Genomic DNA, 21,368 nt, shown 5'->3' with positions numbered 1-21,368 from the left:
TGTATTTATGGGGCGTATAAAGTTCTCAAAGTCTTTAACTACCATGTCAAATACAAAGAAGTAATAAAGAGGAGTTCTAATTCGGTCATGTAACGGGTCCAAAAGGGGTGGTGTGAGCTACCGGTCGGTATCAGATCGATCTTTGCTTCACAATATTGTTGACAAGATGGGAACCAAGGCACATATGCAAGCGTCAAGGGAAATTGAGAACTCACGCATATTTTCCTATCTTCAATTCTGTCAAATACTGCAATATCAGTCGAAATGAGTTTGAAAAACAATTGGTCGACTTCAATGCGGCTATAGGTCATAATTGAAAGGCTTGATAAACAGCAAATAAACTTAACTACATAACTTATACCGCATACAACTTCTGATGAGTGTATTTAATAATAAAAAAGGTGCTGCCTAAGATACCCGAACGGGATCCCTCAATACCTATACCCGCTGTGTTGATCATGTCGGCGTCGTTCATCGCCTGAGTCGTCGTCTCTGTGCTTTTTGTCCTTCTTATCTTTTTTATCCCTGGAATCGCTAATTAGTTAGAAATGTACACTAAAGGGAGATGGCAAGGAGGAACGTAAAGAGATTAAGGGTATGATGACGATGCAAGGGGAGGTGATAAGTACTTTTTATCTTTGTCCTTGTGGTCCTTTTCTCTATACTTATCCTTGTCCTTGTCTTTCTTGTCCTTCTTATCCTTTTTCTCACCACTTTCCCACGCAGTGTCGTTAGCAATCGATAAACCTCAAACGTTTCCCAGACGGAAAATAAAAAGATAGAGTCACGTGTTTTCATACTGATCATCGTATTTATCCTTCTTCTTTTTCTCATCTTTGTCCTTCTCTTTTGATTTTCCATCCTTTGATTTCTTCTGGTTTGCATCGTTGTAGCCTTGGTTAGCAGCATCCAAGAACCCCCCTAACGCCCCACCTATTGCTCCCGGTAGCTTTATACCACCAACACTCACTCCACCACCAGAGGTACTAGATACACCCGGAATGTTTGCGAAAGGATCGTTCTTTTTCCCTTTCCCATCTTTTTTCCCCTTCTTCGTCTTCTCCCATTCCCCACATTTGGTTTTCCCATGGCCACCGCCGTGGCCTCCCGCGAACACACCACCTTCATGATTCCTGCCTTGTCGGACACCATCGGATGAAAGGGAATCGCTGAGGCTGGCACCACGGTCAGGAAGTCGATCAACCCATCTCTGTACTGTAGAGAACATGATCCCCTGGATTTCGAAATCTTGGCCAACCTGTCGTAGAGCAGGATGATGAAAGATGCTAATGATTTGTGGGATGATGATTTCCAAGGGTGCTTCAGGTCTTTCCCATGCGTGGACAACTCGTGGAACGACATAACTAACAATAGCAGCAGCAATTTCACCGGCAGGAGTGTTAAGTTTATTGGAGAAATGGTCTTTCGAGAGAAGCGAATGAGTGGGGTTCGTGCAATCCGGGTCATCCCATGGCTCAAATTGGTGCGCAGCAGAAGAGTCAACAACCATTGACGAGCCCGTCTTCAGCTCCATCGAAACCTGTGCGATGATGGGCTGGACATATGGGGCAAGGAGACCGAGAACGAAGAGGGCAAGGGTGTCAGAAATCTTCTCAACAAGAGCAGAAAGACCTGGGATCTTTTCAATAGTGGATTCGATCGCACGCATGACCTTGTCACGGAATTCAAGAATAGGATAGATATCCCTAGCAGTTTTTACAGGGTCGAATGAACCCGGGCCAGCTGGACCAGGGCCCCGTGTTCCCTGTGGTGATATATGCATATTTGCCATTTCCTTTGCGTTGGAGTCGGCCTCAAGTCTATCAGCGTCGCTAGAAAACGCACTCATATTTGGAAGTTGACCGAGAAGGTCTTGGAGCACTGATTTTTGTCCAGTCTTCTTGGACTTCTTCTGTTGTTCGTGCGCCTCCCCAAGAGCAACGTTGAGTTCGTCAACCTCCGTTTGAGAAAATTTGTCTTGGGCCTCCCCAAGAACCGAATGTAAGAAATCAACTGCGCCAAAGGTTCCAGTAACGAGAGGGAACACAAAGTTCTTTCCAAGGGGACGCCCCGTGTTTGTGCCGGTGTGCGGGAATACAGCCAAAAATCCAAGCTCCCTCAGTGCCAACTCGACATAGTTGCTGTGCGCAGAGAAATCTTCGAGACAATGTAAGGCTTGTCCAAGACATCGTAGAGCTTCGCAAAGATCTGCCTCGTTGCCTGCAACACCAGCCCCGCCGGAGGTATACAGACGACCGTAATGGATTGATCGAAGCAACGAATGCTTAACGTAGCCGGATGAGGTGGCCCATCCGCCGGCTTCGTTGGCTATATAATTCTTCATATAGGTCATCGGGTCGATATCTAGTTCGATATTTTGAACTGGATGACGAAGACGTGGATCGTAAACCCGTGCATCGAGGTTATCGGCATAGTCCTTAGGGTTATCTATAACAAGTCAGGGTCAAAGCTATTCAGCTCAAGGAAAGGTTACGCAAACCTATATGCTCCTCAGGCCTATAAACACCTAGCCTCTCCTCTGTCACTTCGAATTCTCCAGTAGCATATCCAAAGCTCAAAAAACTTAAAACCCAAACAAGAACCCTTATGGTATCTTTGTTGACGCTTTTTAGTGTGCCCACATCCAGTGCCTGCGAATAATCACGCAACCAGTTTCCGAAATAAACGCGCCTTATATTCATTGCAGTCCATTTTCCTCCATGAAGGGCCAATAATGTCTTTAAGGTATCCTCAATATCTCCGTGACGCCAATTATGACCTTCAATCTTGGCAATAGATGCGATGTTCCCCGCGCCGAAAGCTGTCGCCGGGGAAGCGAACATCACCAGGAGCAAGAATGTTAGGACCACAAGGGCCGTGGTGTGAGTCGCCATGTCTGCGCTTGACAGAATACTCAACAGGTATGGTAAAAAAATGTTTTGTTTGTCGTGTGGTGGGTATGTATGAGGTTTCAAGAAGTGAAGCTATGATTTTGTTTGCCCCCGTGTTATCAATACCGTGTCTTACTGTATCGTACCTTTTGGTTGCTATGCATCCCCTCCTTCTTCACTTCCCCTCTTTATCAAGCAAGGATTAACACCGCTAAACCCTGCGTGTGTGCATTTTCTTCCTCAAATAGCAGTAGTACTCTACTCTGTCAGCATTACTTTCATGTCGGTTGCACCTTACCTTTTTGTAACATTACATCATTACAACGATAACTTGCACGGAATTCGGTCGAAGCCCTTGGATGAGAAGCTGCAAAGTGATCCCTATTAAGTGTAGAGCCCGATCAGTACAGTACCGTATGTACTTCGGGGGTAGGGGTAAGTGAGAAGACACCCTTGGCATCGTGGTGTCTTCTCACTTATCCCTGATACCGAAGTACTCGCGCGTCTTCGCCAAGAATTTTCACCTGATTCGGTGAAGAAAGGGATTTTGGTATTCCAATTGGCCAAATGCCTTGATCTCTCAGTCACGTTAAAATCCTTGGCGAAGACGCACGAGTAACTATTCGCGTCACCGAAATCAAGTTAACTGTATGAAACTCGTTTTGTTGATCATTTCCAAGAAAGCCTACGGCCAGAGTACCGCCAAAGCTCGAATACCTATGTACGTACCTAGATACTAGGGGTGTGCCAACTCGCGACCGCGAGTTATTGGATTATGGGTATCAAATAATTATGGAAGGCCTTCGATGGGGGCCTTCGGCCCCCCCATTCCACCTCCTCTGTTTAATTCTCCCTCTAGAATTATGAGAGGCCTTCGGCCCCCGTCCTCCTCCTCTCGAGTGTTCAGTACTTTGATGTGTCATGCTTACTAAACACCCATGTCGGTGTCGACCAATCAGACCGCAACGAATTAAGAAAAAGTGTATTCTAGTACATAGTAGATCCACCGTCCAAATATACTAGGACCGAGATTTCGCTGGCTGACCAATATCGCACAAGCGACTGGGTTTTAGAGACGGAACGGTTTCTTCTCGAACATACATACTTTAATTTTGCGATCTTGTTTCCACTCTTCACTACTACGCCAGGTTATACTTCTTAATCTACCTAGACTAGCGCCCTTTCAAATTAAGATGGCTGGCAATATTACATGTATTTTATGTAAACATCCACTACATGCCAAAGCTATTTCAGTAATGGAAAGTGTCATTTTCAATCACTGCATGTACTTGTTGCCCCGAATGTCGGAGACAGAGGGGGTCGCGAGTTGAATGGTACAAAGTTGCCTATATAAGTTTAGCTGGCAATTATTCAGCGAACCAAATTCATTTTGCGAGCCTTGGAGCTTTGTCCGGTATATACGGTACTGTAGACATAGTCGCTGGTAGTCAGTCCTTGGCATATATCTGGCACTCAGCCTGAAGTTACATTCCCACATTATGGACCAAAGATGACTACATGTACATATACGCATAATATATGCATATAGTAAATACCCTGGAAACTAGAGATCGAGCGAACTTCTTCAATAACCTACATTAGGTCCACTGTTTATGTTATGTATATATCCAAGGAAGAGTAGGATCATTCGGGGCCGAGCCAGCCTGCTGGCAACCAGTATACATATGCGTACCTACAATCAAGCCCAGAAAGGGACTAAGGGGAAATGCGAGTGACAAATCATGATTAATAAAACCGTGATCATCCCGTGTGATGTACTCTACTCTAGATCTATACTCTAAATGCAATATGCAGGTATATCTATTCTACATACATTAAAATTTCTATATCTAACGAGTGTGAGATCCTCCCGCGGCCGACGCGTACCAATAGAAGTCGAAGTCTAGATGGTTCATACATGTACATGTACTTAATTCTGGGAGTCCAGGCGCGGGTCCTAGCCTGGACAAACCTGGATAGAAACACAAAATATAAAAAAGATTAGAGTACTATGTAGGTACACATGTAATTATGAACTAACTTTTAAAGGGCCCGGATTTATGGCAGGTTTTATCATCGAAGTTCGCTGCTACTAATGCATGTATGCTTGACTCATGATCCTTCTATCCTAACTGGCCAATCCGGCTCTCTCTTGATTGATCTGGTTACAGTTATCGCCCAACAAGGCATAGGGCATGTCTCGTAGCCACCGATCTAGCCACACGCAGCCGTAAGTAGACAGGGTTAGGTGAAGTACTTTAAGGTTTAGGGTTTAAGCTTTAAGCTTTAAGCTTCACCCGAGCACTTTTTCCATCAAAACTAAGCTCTATTAGAGTTGGGGCAGTGACAGGGCGCGCTGATACTTGGGGAATACGTGGAAAGTATTGGAGTCATGAGGTATAAGACCCTATAGACAATCGTATGTCCGTTATATTCATTACATGGTACTAGGGGTGTGCCAACTCACGACCGCGAGCTGTTAACGTTGGATTATGAGTATTAAATAAATATGAATATTAAAAGCATTTGATGGAGGGAACTTCTTCCACCCCTACCCCCCTTCCACCCCCTTCCACCCCCTCCGCCCCTCCGCCCCCTCCGCCCCCTCCGCCTTCTACCACCTCCACCGCCTCCCACCTCCCCCTCCACCTCCTCCACCTCTCCCACCTCTTTCACCTCCTCCTCCCATGGCCAGTTCTCCCAGTCATATCATATCATTAAATTAATTATCTTATAGTTTTAATCCAGTACATAATAGATACATAATAGATAATAGCTTCGGAGAGAAGCCACACCGAAACAAACATGCTCCTTCCTTTCGGGTTTCATCTACACTGCTTACTATAATCCTTGGTCCTCCACGGTGGATCCTAGCCCTACAAAATCTATTAAACAAGGGTCATTGCTCATAGGCTATAAATAGCCATTTCTCTCTCGAGTCCGTGAGCATTCCGGCACGGGAATTTCCAAAGAGTGATAAGACTACATGATTTAGCTATAAGATACTCTCCGGGCCGAATGTTTGTATCATTATAGAGAGCTTAATTACCGGTTCAGATAGGGGACACCATTGTTCATATTTCACACCCCCCCCCCACCCCACCCCACCCCGGATCCACAATTATATATACTGGAATATACAAATGTCCGCATGCATGGAGACTTGCAATCACCGATATGTATTCACTTATATAATTAGCTGAAGTTAATCATGGGTACCCTAACTGCCCAATCAAACACTTTGAGATCAGCTTGTACAAAGGCTCTAACGTGTATGTGATAGTTTTCGTCTGGATCTCGATAGTTACTTCTATGCAATGATCATGAGTGCATTGGTGATACATAATTAGATGAACTGAAGTTGTAGCACTCATTCTAAGTACGGGCTTTTGTCCACCTTTGCCAACACATGACTCGACGTATCCTGTTTTAAAGAGTATCCCAAGAAGGTAGTTACCACATAAACATAAATCTTTACGTATTACATTCACTACTAAAGTCACACCGAAATTTAGTGAAACATTAACCATGAAATTTGAAACCTTTACACAGCCACAGCTGCGTTAACACTCTGGACTGGAGGTTTTCCATGTCAACATTGCACAGCTCATAGCGGCTTAATAGATTTGAATTTACTTTAATGAGCACAGCATCGACGTAGCCTATGTAGGTGTAAGCATCTGATGTTACAATCCGGACATGCAATCATCACGTGGTAAACTGCCGCTTGTTGGAAGCGTAGATAATATAGCTAAGCTTATTAATGTTCCCTTAGCTGGAAAAATTGTTGTAGTTGTACAATTGTTAATGAAGTTTGTACTCAATTTTAGCTCCTATTACCTCAGGTTTCATGTCGGTATATCTGCATGCACAACGTTATACAGTTACAAGAAACATCTAAGAGGCTAGAGATCAGCCGAGAACTTATCTTAGAAGGCTACATGTAGTAGTCTAGCAGATGTTTTTCATTAAATTTGGAACTTGCCGTGAATCCGGTTCAAGCATTCGTCATGACTCCACGCACATTACATGAATTTGATCCAGCTTCATGAAGAACTCCACGTGCACGATATCGACTGATGATTACTTATTAAGATGACGTATGAATACGTTATCTACGGCTGATTGAAGACGTAATTATAACTTACGTTGCTCTCTTCTATCCCGATATATTACCACATCATATTCCAGGGCCTATAGGTGGTATGATTGGGAAATCCAAGACGCTACAGACGCTGCCTATGTTTTGAGTTGTATGTATAAATGTACCTACATTTGTCATCTAAATGACGACCCTGGGCCGCTTCGGGAATTAATTGTTGGGTACGTTAAACATTACTGGTACCAAGCGGTCTGTGAATTCTTGTCGATCTATCAGACGACAAAGGGGACCGAAAGACCCTCATACATCATAGGAATTTAATATGTCGAGGCGCGTTATCGACTGAAAGATTGCCTATAATAGTGTACTGTGATGCAAGACCTTATCGTGAATATCGAACTTTAAATGCTCCTTGCTGATGCACAGTGGCCATGGCCATGCAACATATCGTTTTGAGGTAGCTGCGCGTAATTGGATACATGTGGTACGTGTACGTATGTACATGTAGTTAACCTTTCGGAGACCCATCTTCGCAATTCCTAAGTATTTTAGCGTGGGAATGCTTGTGCCAGCGCGAATATATGTACAGTCGGGGTACAGAAGTTTTGGCAAATTTTGGTTGCCGTTGCAACAAAATTTATATGGGAACACCATACAAAATCAGAAATACTCAAATCATGACTTTAAAAATTAGATCGCACACACCTGAAGAATGGACTTAAAATTCTAGAATTCTCTGTGCTCCGTCTTGAGATAATTCCCAACTGTCCTTGAAACTTTGAAATTTTTTGGATGAGGTTGGGTTGCTTCGGGTAGCTAAACATGGCTACTTTGGCTGTAAAAAGGGTATATTACCAAAACTTCTGTCCTAGTACTATATATATAGAAATCCCATGATAATAAATCTATTGACTGCCGGCGAGAGATTAAATTTATAAATTATAAATCGACAAGATACGATGTCTTTGATGCCTCTACATGCATATGGATCGTAGATTACTCGCGCGTTAAGATGTCGTCGGATATCGTTGCAACCAAAAATTGCGACTTTTTAATTAACGTACGTATTAATATTGTTAGTACGTATACCACCCAGCGTATTTCAAGAGACTGGCAGACATTTTAGTACACTTAAAAACTAGTGCTCCGCCCCCTTGGTCTTTCTAGCCCACCAAACCTCTCGAACCTTCCATAATACTCTTAATATATCATTTTCAATATCAAACCTGAGAGATGGAAGATATCCAACCTTCAAAGAATCCAAGTAACCAAACCGAGAAAGAAAACTTAAAAGGAATCAATAATATCAATAGCTCTGCAGTGAATGGCGACGAGTCTAGTCATAGCAACGTTTTGTTCGATGATGCTGAGGCACATATTCGGTACAAAGATTTTAAGATAAAGCAGGTCAGTATTTCTTTTGAGACTAAGAAATTCCACAGCGGCTAGTCTCCCACATGCTAAATAAATGCACAAAATAGGAATTTAGCGGATCTATGTTAGCATGGTAAATACTCAAGCCCCTCTCTGGGATCATGATTGAAGTCACTAAAAAGACATCAACAGGCTTACCTATCAATCCATCGGCGTTATATATGGAGATATCGGAACTAGCCCGCTTTATGTCTTCTCATCAACATTTACTTCGCCGCCATCGAATGAAGACCTTATAGGGGCCTTGTCACTTATCATCTGGGCTCTTACCCTCGTCGTCACCCTAAAATATGTCACCATCGTTCTTTTCGCCGATGATGACGGCGAAGGAGGGACATTTGCACTATACTCTCTGCTCACTCGATACGTATGATTCAAGCTCCAATATATATATATATATATATATATTCCAAAATATAAATTGAGTTTAGGCTAAGCAAGGGTACTTTACCAGTGCAATATCATGCAACGTAATCCCCGTGAGCCATTGATGGTGAAACTGGAACGACAGCTCACTCGTGAGATGAAAAGACCGAACTCGATGTTTCGCTCGTTTTTAGAAAAGAACTTCTTCCTCCGAACCTTTGTCAAGTTCCTGGCGGTATTTGGTGTCTGTTTAGTAATCGCAGATGGTATCCTCACTCCTGCACAATCTGTTCTCGGAGCCATTCAGGGCCTCAAGGTCAAGGTACCGGATATCGAAACAAATACGATAGTTGGCATCTCCTGTGCTATTTTATTTGTACTTTATGCCATCCAACCAATGGGGGTTACAGGGCTCGGAACTACTTTTGCACCAATTGTCGTGCTATGGCTACTCTTTAATATGGTGTTCGGGATTCACGTTCGTGGTGTAACTCTTAACAAATCCAGAGAATTACCACTGATAGACTGTTTTATTCACAGAATATTGTTAAGTTTGATGCTTCGGTCTTAAGAGCCTTTAATCCTGCACACTGTTTCTACTATTTCCACAGGAATGGGGAACACGGCTGGAAAAGCCTTGGTGCCATATTGCTCTCCTTCACGGGCGTAGAGGCCCTTTTTGCGGATTTAGGCGCGTTTTCAGCGAAGTTTGTACTCCCTGGGTGTGGGTTGTTCTTTGTGCGAGACCCTAATCTATTTCGTGAAGGGCAATACGTTTGTCATGGCTTTTCTTCGCATATCCATGCTTAATACTCGCATATACTGGTCAGGCTGCCTATATCAGCAACATACCAGAGGCAGTCAACAACCCATTCTTCAATACAGTGCCTCCTGGAATGTACTATCCCAGTTTAATTCTATCAATCCTGGCTGCAATAGTAGCGTCCCAGGCAATGATAACTGGCTCGTTTCAACTCATATCCCAATGTATGAGTCTATCTTACTTCCCAAGGATAAAGGTCCTACACACGAGCACCAGGTTTCATGGACAAATCTATATACCACTTGCGAATTGGCTAATGATGATCGGGACTATCATTGTGACAGCTGTTTATAACAATGTAGGGGTTATCTCCGCACAATTGGCAATGTTCAATCACTGATAGATTTACTAGACCACGAGTTTGGGCAATGCGTATGGTGTTTGCGTAATTATGGTTACTTTTATCACAACTTGCATGATATCAATCGTTGCTCTTGTTGTGTGGCAACTTCACTTCATTCTTGTTCTGGTCGGTTTTGTCTTATTCGGGGCTATGGACGGAGCATTTCTATCCGCTGCCCTCACAAAAGTGCCCCAAGGGGCATGGTTTACTCTTTTGCTTGCCTTGCTACTTTCATGCGTCTTATTCCTCTGGCGTTTTGGAAAAAAACAGCAATGGAAATCCGAAGTGGACGACAATATTTCCCCTTCCTCGCTGGTTATCTGCAACGAAAACGGAAAGCTAATGCTGCAGAGATCAGAAGGGCAGAAAGAGATGGGGAAAATCAAGGGGGTTGGTATTTTCTTTGACAAAATCGGATACCATGCCCCGGCGGTATATACACATTTTGTGCGAAAGTTTGAAGCCCAGCACGACGTTATCGTATTCTTTCATCTCCGTCAACTCATTCAACCCACGGTAAGTTAATCCTTACAGTCCATTCCTATTTTTTGGGACTAATTGTCTGAACGAAGGTTCATGAAGACGAACGTTACATAGTTCAACGTGTATGTTCCTCTAACACATTCCGAATTATTGTGCGTCATGGCTATAACGATCGCATTTTCACGGAGGACTTTGGCGTTGTTCTTTATGACAAATTAAAGGAATTCTTGGACGAGGAGATCAATAAAACCGGACCTGAACATCGTATCAGCAACGACCATGCAAAAGTGAATGCCAGAGCGCGCCGGGAGCGAGATGCACTTGATGCAGCTTACGAGAAGCAAGTGATCTACATACTGGGGAAAGAGCAGTTGAGATTAGATTCAAAGAGCATTCTTCCAAGAAAGTTTGCATTAAGCACCTTTATCTGGGTGAGGGAGAACACAAGAACAAAACAGCAGGAGTTCAATGTTCCAATAGATCAATTGGTTGAGGTGGGATATATCAAGGAAATATAGGATATACTTGCACATGTTGTTTGAGGAGACTCATTGTAGGCCTGCATGCCTTTACTTGTTCTAAATCTGCGCACTGCGTGCATTTATGCTTACATTTAAGTACATTTACCGTTAGTTCTGGCGAGGAAGTCCATATATGATTAAAGCAAAGTACATGTAATGGTTATATATGAAAGAAGGGTGTTAAATGATACTTCTTCGTTGGCTCAATACACGGAAACCTGCATATATGTACTCACACCAGAAAAAAGGTTATATGTATTATGTACTTGTGTGTGTCCTGATTGCATCTGCAAGTTCACTGTTATTGCGACCAAAGACAGAAACTGAATCGTTGGACTACGACTTCGGCGACCTTATGTGCCATAAAACGATACTTAAACTAGAGTACATGTATGTGCGTAGATGTAATACATGTCTCAAGAGGCGAACAGGCATATAATTTATACATATAGATATGTTTCAATCAAAGACTATTGGAAGGTCCCTATGAGTGGGTTATATGCCTGGTTTCTAAACATCTGTCGCGAGTATAAGATACATGTACATTGAAGATGTATACACGTTAAAAGTGGTCTAATATATTTTAGGATATAACCATCTAATGATGTTTATACTGTAATCAGCATATCTTGGACTGTCTAATATGGTGGGGGCTTCTTCCCATCCATTTAATCCCTACTTCCTCTCTTGAATAAATCCATCTTCCATATTGTCTAGAATTATGCGTTCACAAGTTCACATTTACTTTCATCACTTTCATCATTTTTGACATCCTCATCCTCATCCTCACTTTCATCTTCAGTCTCGTCCTCACTCTCGTCCTCACTCTCATCGTCAGTCTCGTCTTGCTCCTCCCGCCTTCTCCTTTCTTTCTCTCTTTCATAATACTCTCTCCGTTGCCTTTCTTTGTTTTCTTCATTTTTCTTCACTATTTCTAGCTCATATGGCCACAGCCCAGGGAGGGGATATGCATCACGCAATACGGCCCAGAACTTCCTCATCGAATTCAGGTTTTGCGAAAGTCCTTCGTCTAGAACTGCATCTTCGTATTCAATTCGTAGTGACTCATTGGCACCATTTTTGAGGAGAAGCTGCACTATTTTTATTCCAACCTCAGTTTCTCTCCAGATAGCAGTGTGCAGAACTGAAGTTGAATGTCTGACATCCGGAATTTCGGGAATTATGGATGAGATATCGGCGCCTCTATCCAGGAGTAATTGACAGACGTCTGGTTCTCCCTTACTTACACAAAGATGTAATGGAGAGTATCCGAATTCACCGATTGCTTCGATTTCTGCGCCTTTGTCGAGCAGATAATTGATGATAGCATGTTGTTTTCCCATTACAGCGTGGTGCAGAGGTGTGTCACCCCCATCAAAACTGGCATTTATATCCGCACCCCGAGACAGTAAAAGTTCGACCGTGGCCACGTTTCCGCTGCTTCCTACTGCCCAGTGGAGTGGAGTGCCCCCTCCATATTTACTTCTCAAGGTGATATCCGCACCGCGGTCAAGGAAAAGCTCTACAGCATCCAGATATCCCATCCCCACAGCTGTATGTAATGGTGTCATCCCAAGCTCAGTCTGTGCTGTAAGACTCGCACCATGATCGAGAAAATATCTAATCATTTCGTCATTTCTAGCCGTCGTTGCGACGTGTAGAGCTGTATATCCCTTTTTACCTGGCTCCGAAATTTCTGCACCGTTTTCAAGAAGCAGATCCACTAGCTCCTTGTTTCCGTTGAAAGTGGCGATAGGTAACGGTCTATCTCCATCACGCGTTGCCACATTGATATCCGCACCATTTTCCAGGAGAAGTTTAACAATTTCGGTGTGTCCATTAGCAGCGGCAATATATAGCGGCCTCTCCCCCTTGCAGTCCTCTGCCTCAATATCTGCCCCCATACCAAGTATAGCCTTTACTACCGCTTTATGTCCCATCCAACATGCTACATGCAACGGCTTTTGTACAGGGTATGGATTCCCAGATCCTAGACTCGCCCCTCCATTATAATCATAGGCCTGGATATAAGAGGCTATGTGACCTGGATTTTCGAAGAGTTTGAGAAGTAGATCCGCCGTTAACTCTTCCTGACATTCACTGATGTGGAATGGCAGGTATCTTCCGGCGTAAGCAAGGAAGGGATATTGGGAAACCCGATTGAATATGCGATATAATCCCTTCTCAGGTTCTGAAAAGATGTCGAACGACAAGTAGGTGGCACAGGCCATAGCAATCTCAAGCTTCTCGTGCTCTCCGACAAGAGAGATTCCGATCAAGTATTCCTGGACCGTGTAGTGTACAAATCTTATTACGTTGCTTTTCTCGTCAATCGTAACCAGACCTGCACAAAGGTCAAGCATCGTTGCTTTATCTGTCCAATCCCACTCATCGAGTGCATAGCGTTTGTCTTCAACGGCGATCGCTTCTCGAAGTTCGTCAACCGATAGCGTCCTTTGAGCTTTCACCAGCCAAGAAAGAATTTTTATTGCAATCTTGGCCGAGCCTTTGGCTTGCTTTTTGACGTTCTGCATGGCTCTATCATAAGTAGGATCCAGAGGCCTCTCCTCGTTTGAAGAGTTTCTGAGGCTTTCTAGCGCTCGAAGCATGAATCGAACAGTAGTCATCTCGCAGATGAATTCTACATGGAAATGAACCAACAGGAACCTATACAGTTTAGCCCCGGAACAAAAATGTTTGTATTTCTCTAACAGATGGATGGGGAGATATTGTCTTTAACTGGCCCCAATTAGATATATGGAACGCCGACTCATCGCCGAGTTCAACATTCAGTGTCACTTCTGACTAGTATCTAGATCGAGGCAGTGAAAGGAAGGTGTTTGGATCAAAGATCAAAATGATGACTTTAACTTACATGCCCTGCGCACAATTTATGAGTTCATTAACAATCCTCTCCCTACAATTCCCCTGTTTCACTAGGCGTCTCGCACGAACGTTCTCCTCGATTCTTTGCTCAATGAAGCGTCTCATATCCTCTATGCTTGGCGATAGCTCGATACTTGCTGATGCGCTCATAGAATCTCGTATGTCCTCCGGATGTTGCCGACTAGTAATGAATATATGAGTTCCACTCCGTGCAAGTCGATGGAACAGCGGTAAAAGGGTTTTTCTTTGTCTTCTTTGATCGCATTCATCCAAGGCGTCGAAGATGAGAAATACTTGATCAAATTCTGTGAAAGAGATCTCAAGAATGGAGTAAAGCTCATCTAAAGAAGGTCTCTTTCCATGTGGTTCCAAGCGTTTGTAGAGCTCTTCGACAGGCAGAGGTAGAGGAATTAGTTGGAAGAGGAGTTGCTTTACTAAGCTAGCGAGAACTTGATATGGTCCCTGTTGCTCCTGCTCTCTATAATCGAAGTACACATAAGCTAAGGCGTAGTTTGCTGTTATTTTTCGTTCTTGGAAATGATCAATCACCATCGAGCTAGATAGAAGTGCCAAGTTAGCCGGCCACAGCCTGTACGCAGGATACCTCTTCAGAAGTACTAACATACCATAAAAATGTTTTCCCAGCTCCAGCTGTTAATTTGACATGCGAATCGTTAGCCCAAGGCTCTTTAATTTACCCATAGGGTCGGTCATAAGAGAGCAGAAACTTGATACATACGTATACCGTAGCCCCATAGAATAGGCGAGTTAGGGTTCTTCTGGGCCCATTCTTGAAACTCTGGTCTTCTGAAAAACCACTCGCCAGTCCCCGGCTGCCTCATCGCAATGATATCGGCGTGCTTTATATCAAAACTCTCATTGTAGAACCAGTTAATTATAGACTTCCGCCTCTCTGCTAGAATGCTCTCAAAATATCAGACATCCATTAACACAACTAGTTATTTGTAGATAATCTTACACTCTGCATAGGTTATCTGTCTTTGCCTCCACAACCTCTGAGCAACGGCCTCTGACTGCAGGCTTTGGATTACAACATTCGTTTCGCGAACTAGTTCGCCGGTATCTTTTGACTGTAATTTGAGATCATAGATTGCCAAAGCTGTGTCCCGGATATCAGATTTCATTTCCTCTATTGTGCTTCCCATTTCTTTTGTGTATGCCTCGATCTCTTTCGACAAAGTCCTATATTCCATTAGCATAGCTTAATCAGGAGTATTTGACATGGTATACTTGCATATGATCCGCCGACAAGGCAATATTGAAAATAGTTGTATGTCGGCCTAACATAGTGATGCATTTTTCCGTCTCTTTCTCCTTTAATGGCCATTTCATTCGATTGATCTTAGATCCTTCCTTGGAATCTAACTTTATATACAACTCTTTGAGTACTCCATCGATTCTTTCGATGGGACCACTTGATTTATTGAGTTGGCGGAGCGCTTCGGATTGTGGATTGTCATCAGCAACCTTTTGTAGGGATTCCAGAACGGTTTTCAGACTAGATAACTCGTCCAGAAATTCGCGAATATCTCGTCGTGCGTTTTTAACTGAGTTTATATAATTATAAGAAACTTGAAAGGTTTTTCCTGCGAGTTGGGCAATGCCAATTATACTGGCGGTAAGGCCTATTGCTTCAGCCATAGCTCAATGGATCCAGCTGTTAGTCGGAATTTCAAATTGATGAGTTCCCTAACAGCCGTAGGGAATAGTCCGGCGTAATTGAAAAGGTTTAGGCCGATGGAACGAAAAAGAAGGTGGGAAGTTACAATAGAAGTAACATTAGCCCAGTATATAAACTCCCTGGATGCTTACAGCTCAGCCTACTTCAGGCGGGCAACGATGGATTACAGGGCCCTGGTAGGATCGCGTCTCCATGCATGCAGCCGGCCGAGTTGGAACAGCAATCAAGCTTTTAGGTGCCTCGGGCCTATGGCACTACCTAATCATAGTCTGAAAGGCCGGCTTTACGTGGAGAAAGAAAAACCGCTGATCATGAGCATGGGCCATGAGTCACGGCTAACCTATGAAATCTGTCTTGGGCTTGCAGGATGCATGGCAGCACGGAGCCAACAGCGCGCTTTGCAGAGGCGCCCGGCAAAAGAAATGCAGGCCTGATAAGCAGGAGTCTATGCACACACAATTACTAAGTAAGCGCATGTGGGGTCTCTGATTGACAATTAGCGCCGGATATAGCTATTGGCGGATGACTGGTGATAGAAAAACTTACGAATGCTTTTATTGAAACCTGGAGATGATCGAAACAGCAAAAGTATTATACAAGTAAGTTGCTACCATAACAGAGCGGAGTTTTTGCGCTAACTGTCGAGACTTAAGGAAAGGGGAAAGCTATGTGTAATGAAGGAGTCTTTTTTACTACAGTGTAGATCTAACTCTAAATCTACCCGGTCCGCTACAGTACCACAATTACTTTTCATAATCCCCGAATGAGACCGGGACCTTTGAGTGCTTCTTCTTCTCCTTCTTTTCAAACTTTGCCTCCTCCCTCTCTTGCCTGTCCTGGTCCTCGGCAGCTTCTATTGCTAGTCCTCGTGCCTGTCTCGCTTGTGTCTCTGCCACCTTTCCGTAAATTCCCATTGCACCAGCAATCATTCCGCCGATGTCACCAAGCTGAGCTGGGATGACGATAGTGTTGCTCTCTTTCGCAAGCTTTCCAAATGCTTCAACGTACTTGTCCGCCACCGTCAGGCTGACCGCATTCTGTGCAGAATCTCCATTTTCACGGATTGTTTGAGCAACAGCTTCGAGACCTCTAGCAGTTGCCTCAGCCTTGACAAGGATGGCCTGTGCTTCTCCGGCAGCCCAGTTGATCTGCTCTGCCTTTTTCGCTTCAGAGGCTAAGATGACAGACTGTTTTTTACCCTCTGCAATATTGATCGCACTCTGCCTTTGACCCTCAGATTCGAGAATCTCCGCACGTTTAGAGCGCTCAGCGGAGACCTGGCGGTTCATTGCTTCTAAGACTTGATCGGGGGCGTGGATATCCCTAATTTCGTAACGGAGGCACTTTACACCCCAGTCAGCGGCAGGTTCATTGAGGGCCTGGGTAATGTTGATGTTCAGTGCCGCTCGTTCTTTAAGGACTTGGTCAAGTGTCAGTTGTCCGATTTCAGAGCGCATAGTGGTTTGTGCCAATTGAGAGATTGCATATTCAGCATCCTCAACTCCATAACTAGCCTTGTAGGCATCAAACACCCGAATATAAAGGACACCCTGGGCAAAGTTAGCTCTCTCGAAATGAGCTGGAAGGGGACGGATTGCTCACATCTAGATCTAAAGTAACATTATCGGCGGTGATTGCGCTCTGGCTAGGGATTTCAATAGCGACTTCCTTCAAGGACTTGACGTATTGGATTTTGTCGACAATAGGGAGCAGGATAGCTAGACCTGGCTCGAGAATCCTATGGAATCTTCCCATTCTCTCGACAACCCATGCTGTTTGCTGCGGAACGAATCTGGAGGAATCGCAGGTTAAACAATGTCTTTACCCTACTCTTTAAGGATAGAGCATTAGCAGGCAGATGTACAAACTTGATAATTGTATTGGCCGGTAATCTTTCCTTTCTGAAGTAGCTTGGAGATCCGCCTCTATCTGGCCCAGGGCTTCCAAACAGTGAATTTCCCCCAGGGCCTGGAATTGAATTAAAGGATCTTCTTTGTGAAAGTTGGAATCGTTCATGTGATGGCTGTGATGACGACACGGAGTTTGAGAGCAAAGTGAAGGACCTATATGCCACCATCCCCGCAGGGCCTTGACGAGCATTACGGAGCGGTAGAGAGGAGAAACGCAGCATGTTGACACTCATTCTGGGCATATAATTCAAACGTCGATGTAAGATGAGGGCGTTTTCGTGCGTTCACTAAACCGACACCGTTGAAGGTACATGTAGTAGATGTGAGTGGACGGTCCATAGTGGGCAAATCAGTTGTCAAGGCTCTCTTGGGGCCCTCGGTATCGGGCCTAGCGTGAAATAATGAAAATACATAAAGTTATACCCTGACATGTTGAAATATATCTTAAAGCTTTATATTTCTTATCGCAATCGCTTCGAAGCACATGCGATCCCAGCTGGTATCAAAGTGTTGAGATTATCGTATGGTCACGTGACACATCATCTCGAGCATTAAGGATCTCGACCTTGGTCCTTGAAATTCATTTACTGTGTTTCATGGGTTCGACAAGAGCTGGGTTCAATCAATTTCTGTTTTATAACTTACCTATCATTACATGTATCTACATATAGCTTTCCAAAACGATAACTGGCTTTAAATCACGAATTATTAGCATTAGAGCTAGACTCATATACTATCACTCGCTGATCTAGTACATGTATTTACTGGCCAGGAACTTGGGACAACAATTTTGTGTGTAAAAAACCGCCAAGACATCCCACAAACGACCTGCTAACCTGACCTTGTAGGCTCGACCAACAAACATCCTTCCTTCTACTCTTCAATATTCCATCCACACAAATCCACCAAAATGGCTTCCACAGTCGGAAAGAGCAGAACAGGCACAAATGCTACACCACTAGGCCAACGCCGTCTTCAAAGCCATGGTGAAAGAGATTCGGCAGTTGATGACCCCAAAAAGGCTGCTTGGAAAGAGCAATCGAAGGTGAACCTCATCAAACCGGAGAGAATTCTTAACGCAGACATATCAAAAGGCGTAGGCGATGGAGTCAAACGAGGACGATCTGAAATGCGTGGTATGTGTCAGTTTTTCCCATCTCTTGTTCACCCAAAAAAATACTCGCCGGTGGGTGCTGTACTAACCACCAATCAATGTACTAGAATTACCTGATGGCAGGAAACGCAAAAAGGCGAACCGCTGGGGAGCCGTCGACGAGAACAAGGTTGCTGGTCTGATGGGACTTCCTACTGTCATCCTTACCCCGATGACAAGTGAGCAGCTAGATGCCTACACTATCCATCTACGGGTTGAAGAGATCACCCAGAAGCTCAAGATCGGTGACATCGTCCCAGACGATGATAACCGGTAAGTCCCAACTGCTATTTCGTCTTCTCTTAGTCCTGGTCGTTAACCTCCGGGTACAGTTCGCTTTCTCCAGCGCCTACATATGATAACCAAGGACGTCGTATTAATACGCGTGAATATCGTTACCGGAAGCGTTTGGAAGATGAACGCCACAAATTGATTCAAAAAGCTAACACAGTATTTTCAAACTATCATGCGCCTTCTGATTATCGTCGCCCGGCCAAGACTATTGAGAAGATCTATGTGCCAGTCAACGATTATCCAGAAATCAACTTTAGTAAACTAACCCCCCGCTTCCACTTGTTTAATTATACAGTGAACTCAAATTTCTGAATTTATTCTAAGATCCACTAACATACATGTCTCTGTTTCCTCTATTTTTGGTACTAATAGTTGGGCTTCTTATCGGCCCTCGTGGAAACACTCTTAAGAGAATGGAATCAGAATCTGGGGCAAAGATTGCTATCCGCGGGAAAGGCTCTGTCAAGGAAGGGAAAGGGGCCAGCGATAGAGCCACTGACTCTAACCTTGACGAAGATCTTCACTGCTTGATTATCGCCGACACCGAGAGCAAGATTGAGTTGGCGAAGAAAGCTATTCTTGAAGTTATTGAAACGGTAAATTAAGGTTGCTTCCTCGCTACTACCCTTACTCACAAAACATATCAGGCTGCTTCTATCCCCGAAGGACAAAATGCTCTTAAAAGAAATCAACTTCGCGAATTAGCTTCCTTGAACGGGACTCTTAGAGATGACGAAAATCAAGCATGCCAAATTGTAAGATCGGGCCCTGTATTAATATTGTTTCCAAAACTAACTCATTCAGGCGGTGGTCTCGGCCATCGTAAATATGAATGTCCCGAGAAACGCAATGTTACCTCCAATGTTATTTGCAGGATTTGCGGGAATGCGGGGCACATGGCAAGAGACTGTCGTGATCGCCAGAAGGGATCTGATTGGAGGAACACCGATTCATTTGCGCCCCAGGCAGATGCGGTGGAGCGTGAATATGATGTTTGTCCCCCCCTCCGAGTGAGTTTAACTTAGCAATAATAACGAGTTTAATGGTTATTAGCAACTCATGCTTGAGCTTTCAGGCAATAATCCCCATCAAGGCGCAACTGGACCTCCCGCTAGGCAGAATCTCATAGAGAATGGGCAGAATCAGACTGTTGATGACAGAAGACCATGGGAGCGAGGACCGACGGGAGAACCTGCACCGTGGCTCAATCCCAATAACAACTCTGGTGTACGCCTGCCAAGAACTGAGAATTACGATGGCTATAGGAACGATAGTAGAGATGCTTTCAGGACCCTGCCGACTGGGCCAAGCAGATCCATTGGTGCTCCATGGCAGAAACAACAGCAGCAGTACGGGCATTCTCAAAATGCGAGCGAAAACCCAGACAGTGGACTATCTCTTCAGTCATTCTCTAGCAATCCTACAAGACCAAACCCTTGGCAAAGAGGTAATGGAGGTCATTCGTACGAGAATACTCAGGGATTCTCCACTCAGGGAGGGCAGTTTATGCACGATCAGAACCAGGAATACTATCAGAACCAGCCTAATTCACAGTACCAACAGGTATTTGAGTACAATACCAATGTATGCGTTCTCTCGTCTCAAATTTCTTCATTTACTTATTCTTGACTAGAAATATTCGTCTGGGAATCCGTATGAATACATGAAACACCAACAACCGCAGGGGGATATGCTACAAAACCAGCAACAATTTCACCAACCATATTACAGGCAAAATCACAGCACCAACTATCACCCCGATAGTGCCAATTCTCACAATCATGCTCGACCCTTCCTTCAGTCTGTAGGGGACTCTGTTCCGCCTTCACCTCCACCTCCTCCGTCGCCTCCACCTCCCCCTCCACCTCCCCCACCTCCCCCACCTCCCCCACCTCCCCCACCTCCCCCACCGCCCCCACCTCCATCCACCTTCCGTCGCTGAAACATACCATAGGAAGTGAGAGAGGTGGTGGGTGGTGGGTTGAAATCGGTTTTGTCAGGCATACTATCGTGAACGGGAAAGTGGCGGGAAGCAACCAAAAAGAAAAAAACATCAGGCAACTAACAAGGTTAGCAAAAAAAAAAGGGGGGCAGGAGTGGAAGCCCACACGACGCAGATCTTGATCGAACGTTAGTTCTGGTTGTTGCGGGCCTCCTTTTAACTACTACACAGATACTTACCTCACTCATCTACATGTACTTAGTCGTTAACCAAGTACACAATGGCTACTGATGTCCTAGTATTGACAACTGAACACACGCAGCATTGATACCTTCCGCAAGCTAAAAATATTAGCGACCAAAAGTGCCATCTCTATAAATGCTGACAATGTAGGGTGTCTTGGTGTACCACAATTCTAGTATGTTTGATTTGTGCAACACCTCTAACATTACCGGTAAACACAGGACGGCTCATATTTACTTGAGCCGGTGGCGATATGTTTTTTTCTTCTTTTTTTC

At 44.2% G+C, this 21,368-nt stretch overlaps 5 protein-coding genes across 5 annotated transcripts; 2 read left to right on the top strand and 3 right to left on the bottom strand.

Annotated features, from left to right (window-relative positions):
- Positions 1–431: 431 nt before the first annotated feature.
- On the bottom strand, positions 432–2,894 carry LAJ45_07279 (uncharacterized protein; the record flags this gene model as incomplete). The annotated part of the gene is made up of 4 exons (XM_046116837.1): positions 432–525; positions 630–713; positions 789–2,448; positions 2,501–2,894. 4 exons carry the CDS (start codon positions 2,892–2,894, stop codon positions 432–434), a joined length of 2,232 nt encoding a protein of 743 aa, XP_045969872.1.
- Positions 2,895–8,890: 5,996 nt separating this feature from the next.
- Positions 8,891–10,960, top strand: LAJ45_07278 (uncharacterized protein; the record flags this gene model as incomplete). Its single annotated transcript, XM_046116836.1, has 5 exons — positions 8,891–9,271; positions 9,334–9,500; positions 9,560–9,677; positions 9,969–10,475; positions 10,532–10,960. The coding sequence occupies 5 exons, from the start codon at positions 8,891–8,893 to the stop codon at positions 10,958–10,960; spliced, it is 1,602 nt and encodes a 533-aa protein (XP_045969871.1).
- Positions 10,961–11,682: 722 nt separating this feature from the next.
- Positions 11,683–15,157, bottom strand: LAJ45_07277 (uncharacterized protein; the record flags this gene model as incomplete). The annotated part of the gene is made up of 8 exons (XM_046116835.1): positions 11,683–12,984; positions 13,621–13,630; positions 13,839–13,843; positions 14,399–14,405; positions 14,476–14,500; positions 14,589–14,765; positions 14,829–15,052; positions 15,105–15,157. 8 exons carry the CDS (start codon positions 15,155–15,157, stop codon positions 11,683–11,685), a joined length of 1,803 nt encoding a protein of 600 aa, XP_045969870.1.
- A 1,137-nt stretch (positions 15,158–16,294) lies between these two features.
- LAJ45_07276 (uncharacterized protein) lies at positions 16,295–17,694 on the bottom strand (the record flags this gene model as incomplete). Its single annotated transcript, XM_046116834.1, has 3 exons — positions 16,295–17,101; positions 17,154–17,343; positions 17,420–17,694. The coding sequence occupies 3 exons, from the start codon at positions 17,692–17,694 to the stop codon at positions 16,295–16,297; spliced, it is 1,272 nt and encodes a 423-aa protein (XP_045969869.1).
- Positions 17,695–18,371: 677 nt separating this feature from the next.
- Positions 18,372–20,850, top strand: LAJ45_07275 (uncharacterized protein; the record flags this gene model as incomplete). The annotated part of the gene is made up of 7 exons (XM_046116833.1): positions 18,372–18,597; positions 18,683–18,887; positions 18,947–19,164; positions 19,281–19,504; positions 19,556–19,900; positions 19,962–20,492; positions 20,542–20,850. 7 exons carry the CDS (start codon positions 18,372–18,374, stop codon positions 20,848–20,850), a joined length of 2,058 nt encoding a protein of 685 aa, XP_045969868.1.
- Positions 20,851–21,368: the final 518 nt, after the last annotated feature.

This window comes from Morchella importuna (genome assembly GCF_003444635.1).
Source record: "Morchella importuna strain M04M26 chromosome Unknown Morimp01GS023, whole genome shotgun sequence".
Lineage (NCBI taxonomy): Eukaryota > Fungi > Ascomycota > Pezizomycetes > Pezizales > Morchellaceae > Morchella > Morchella importuna.
The sequence above is the reverse complement of the archived record's forward strand: the minus strand, read 5'-3'. Positions and strand labels throughout refer to the sequence as shown.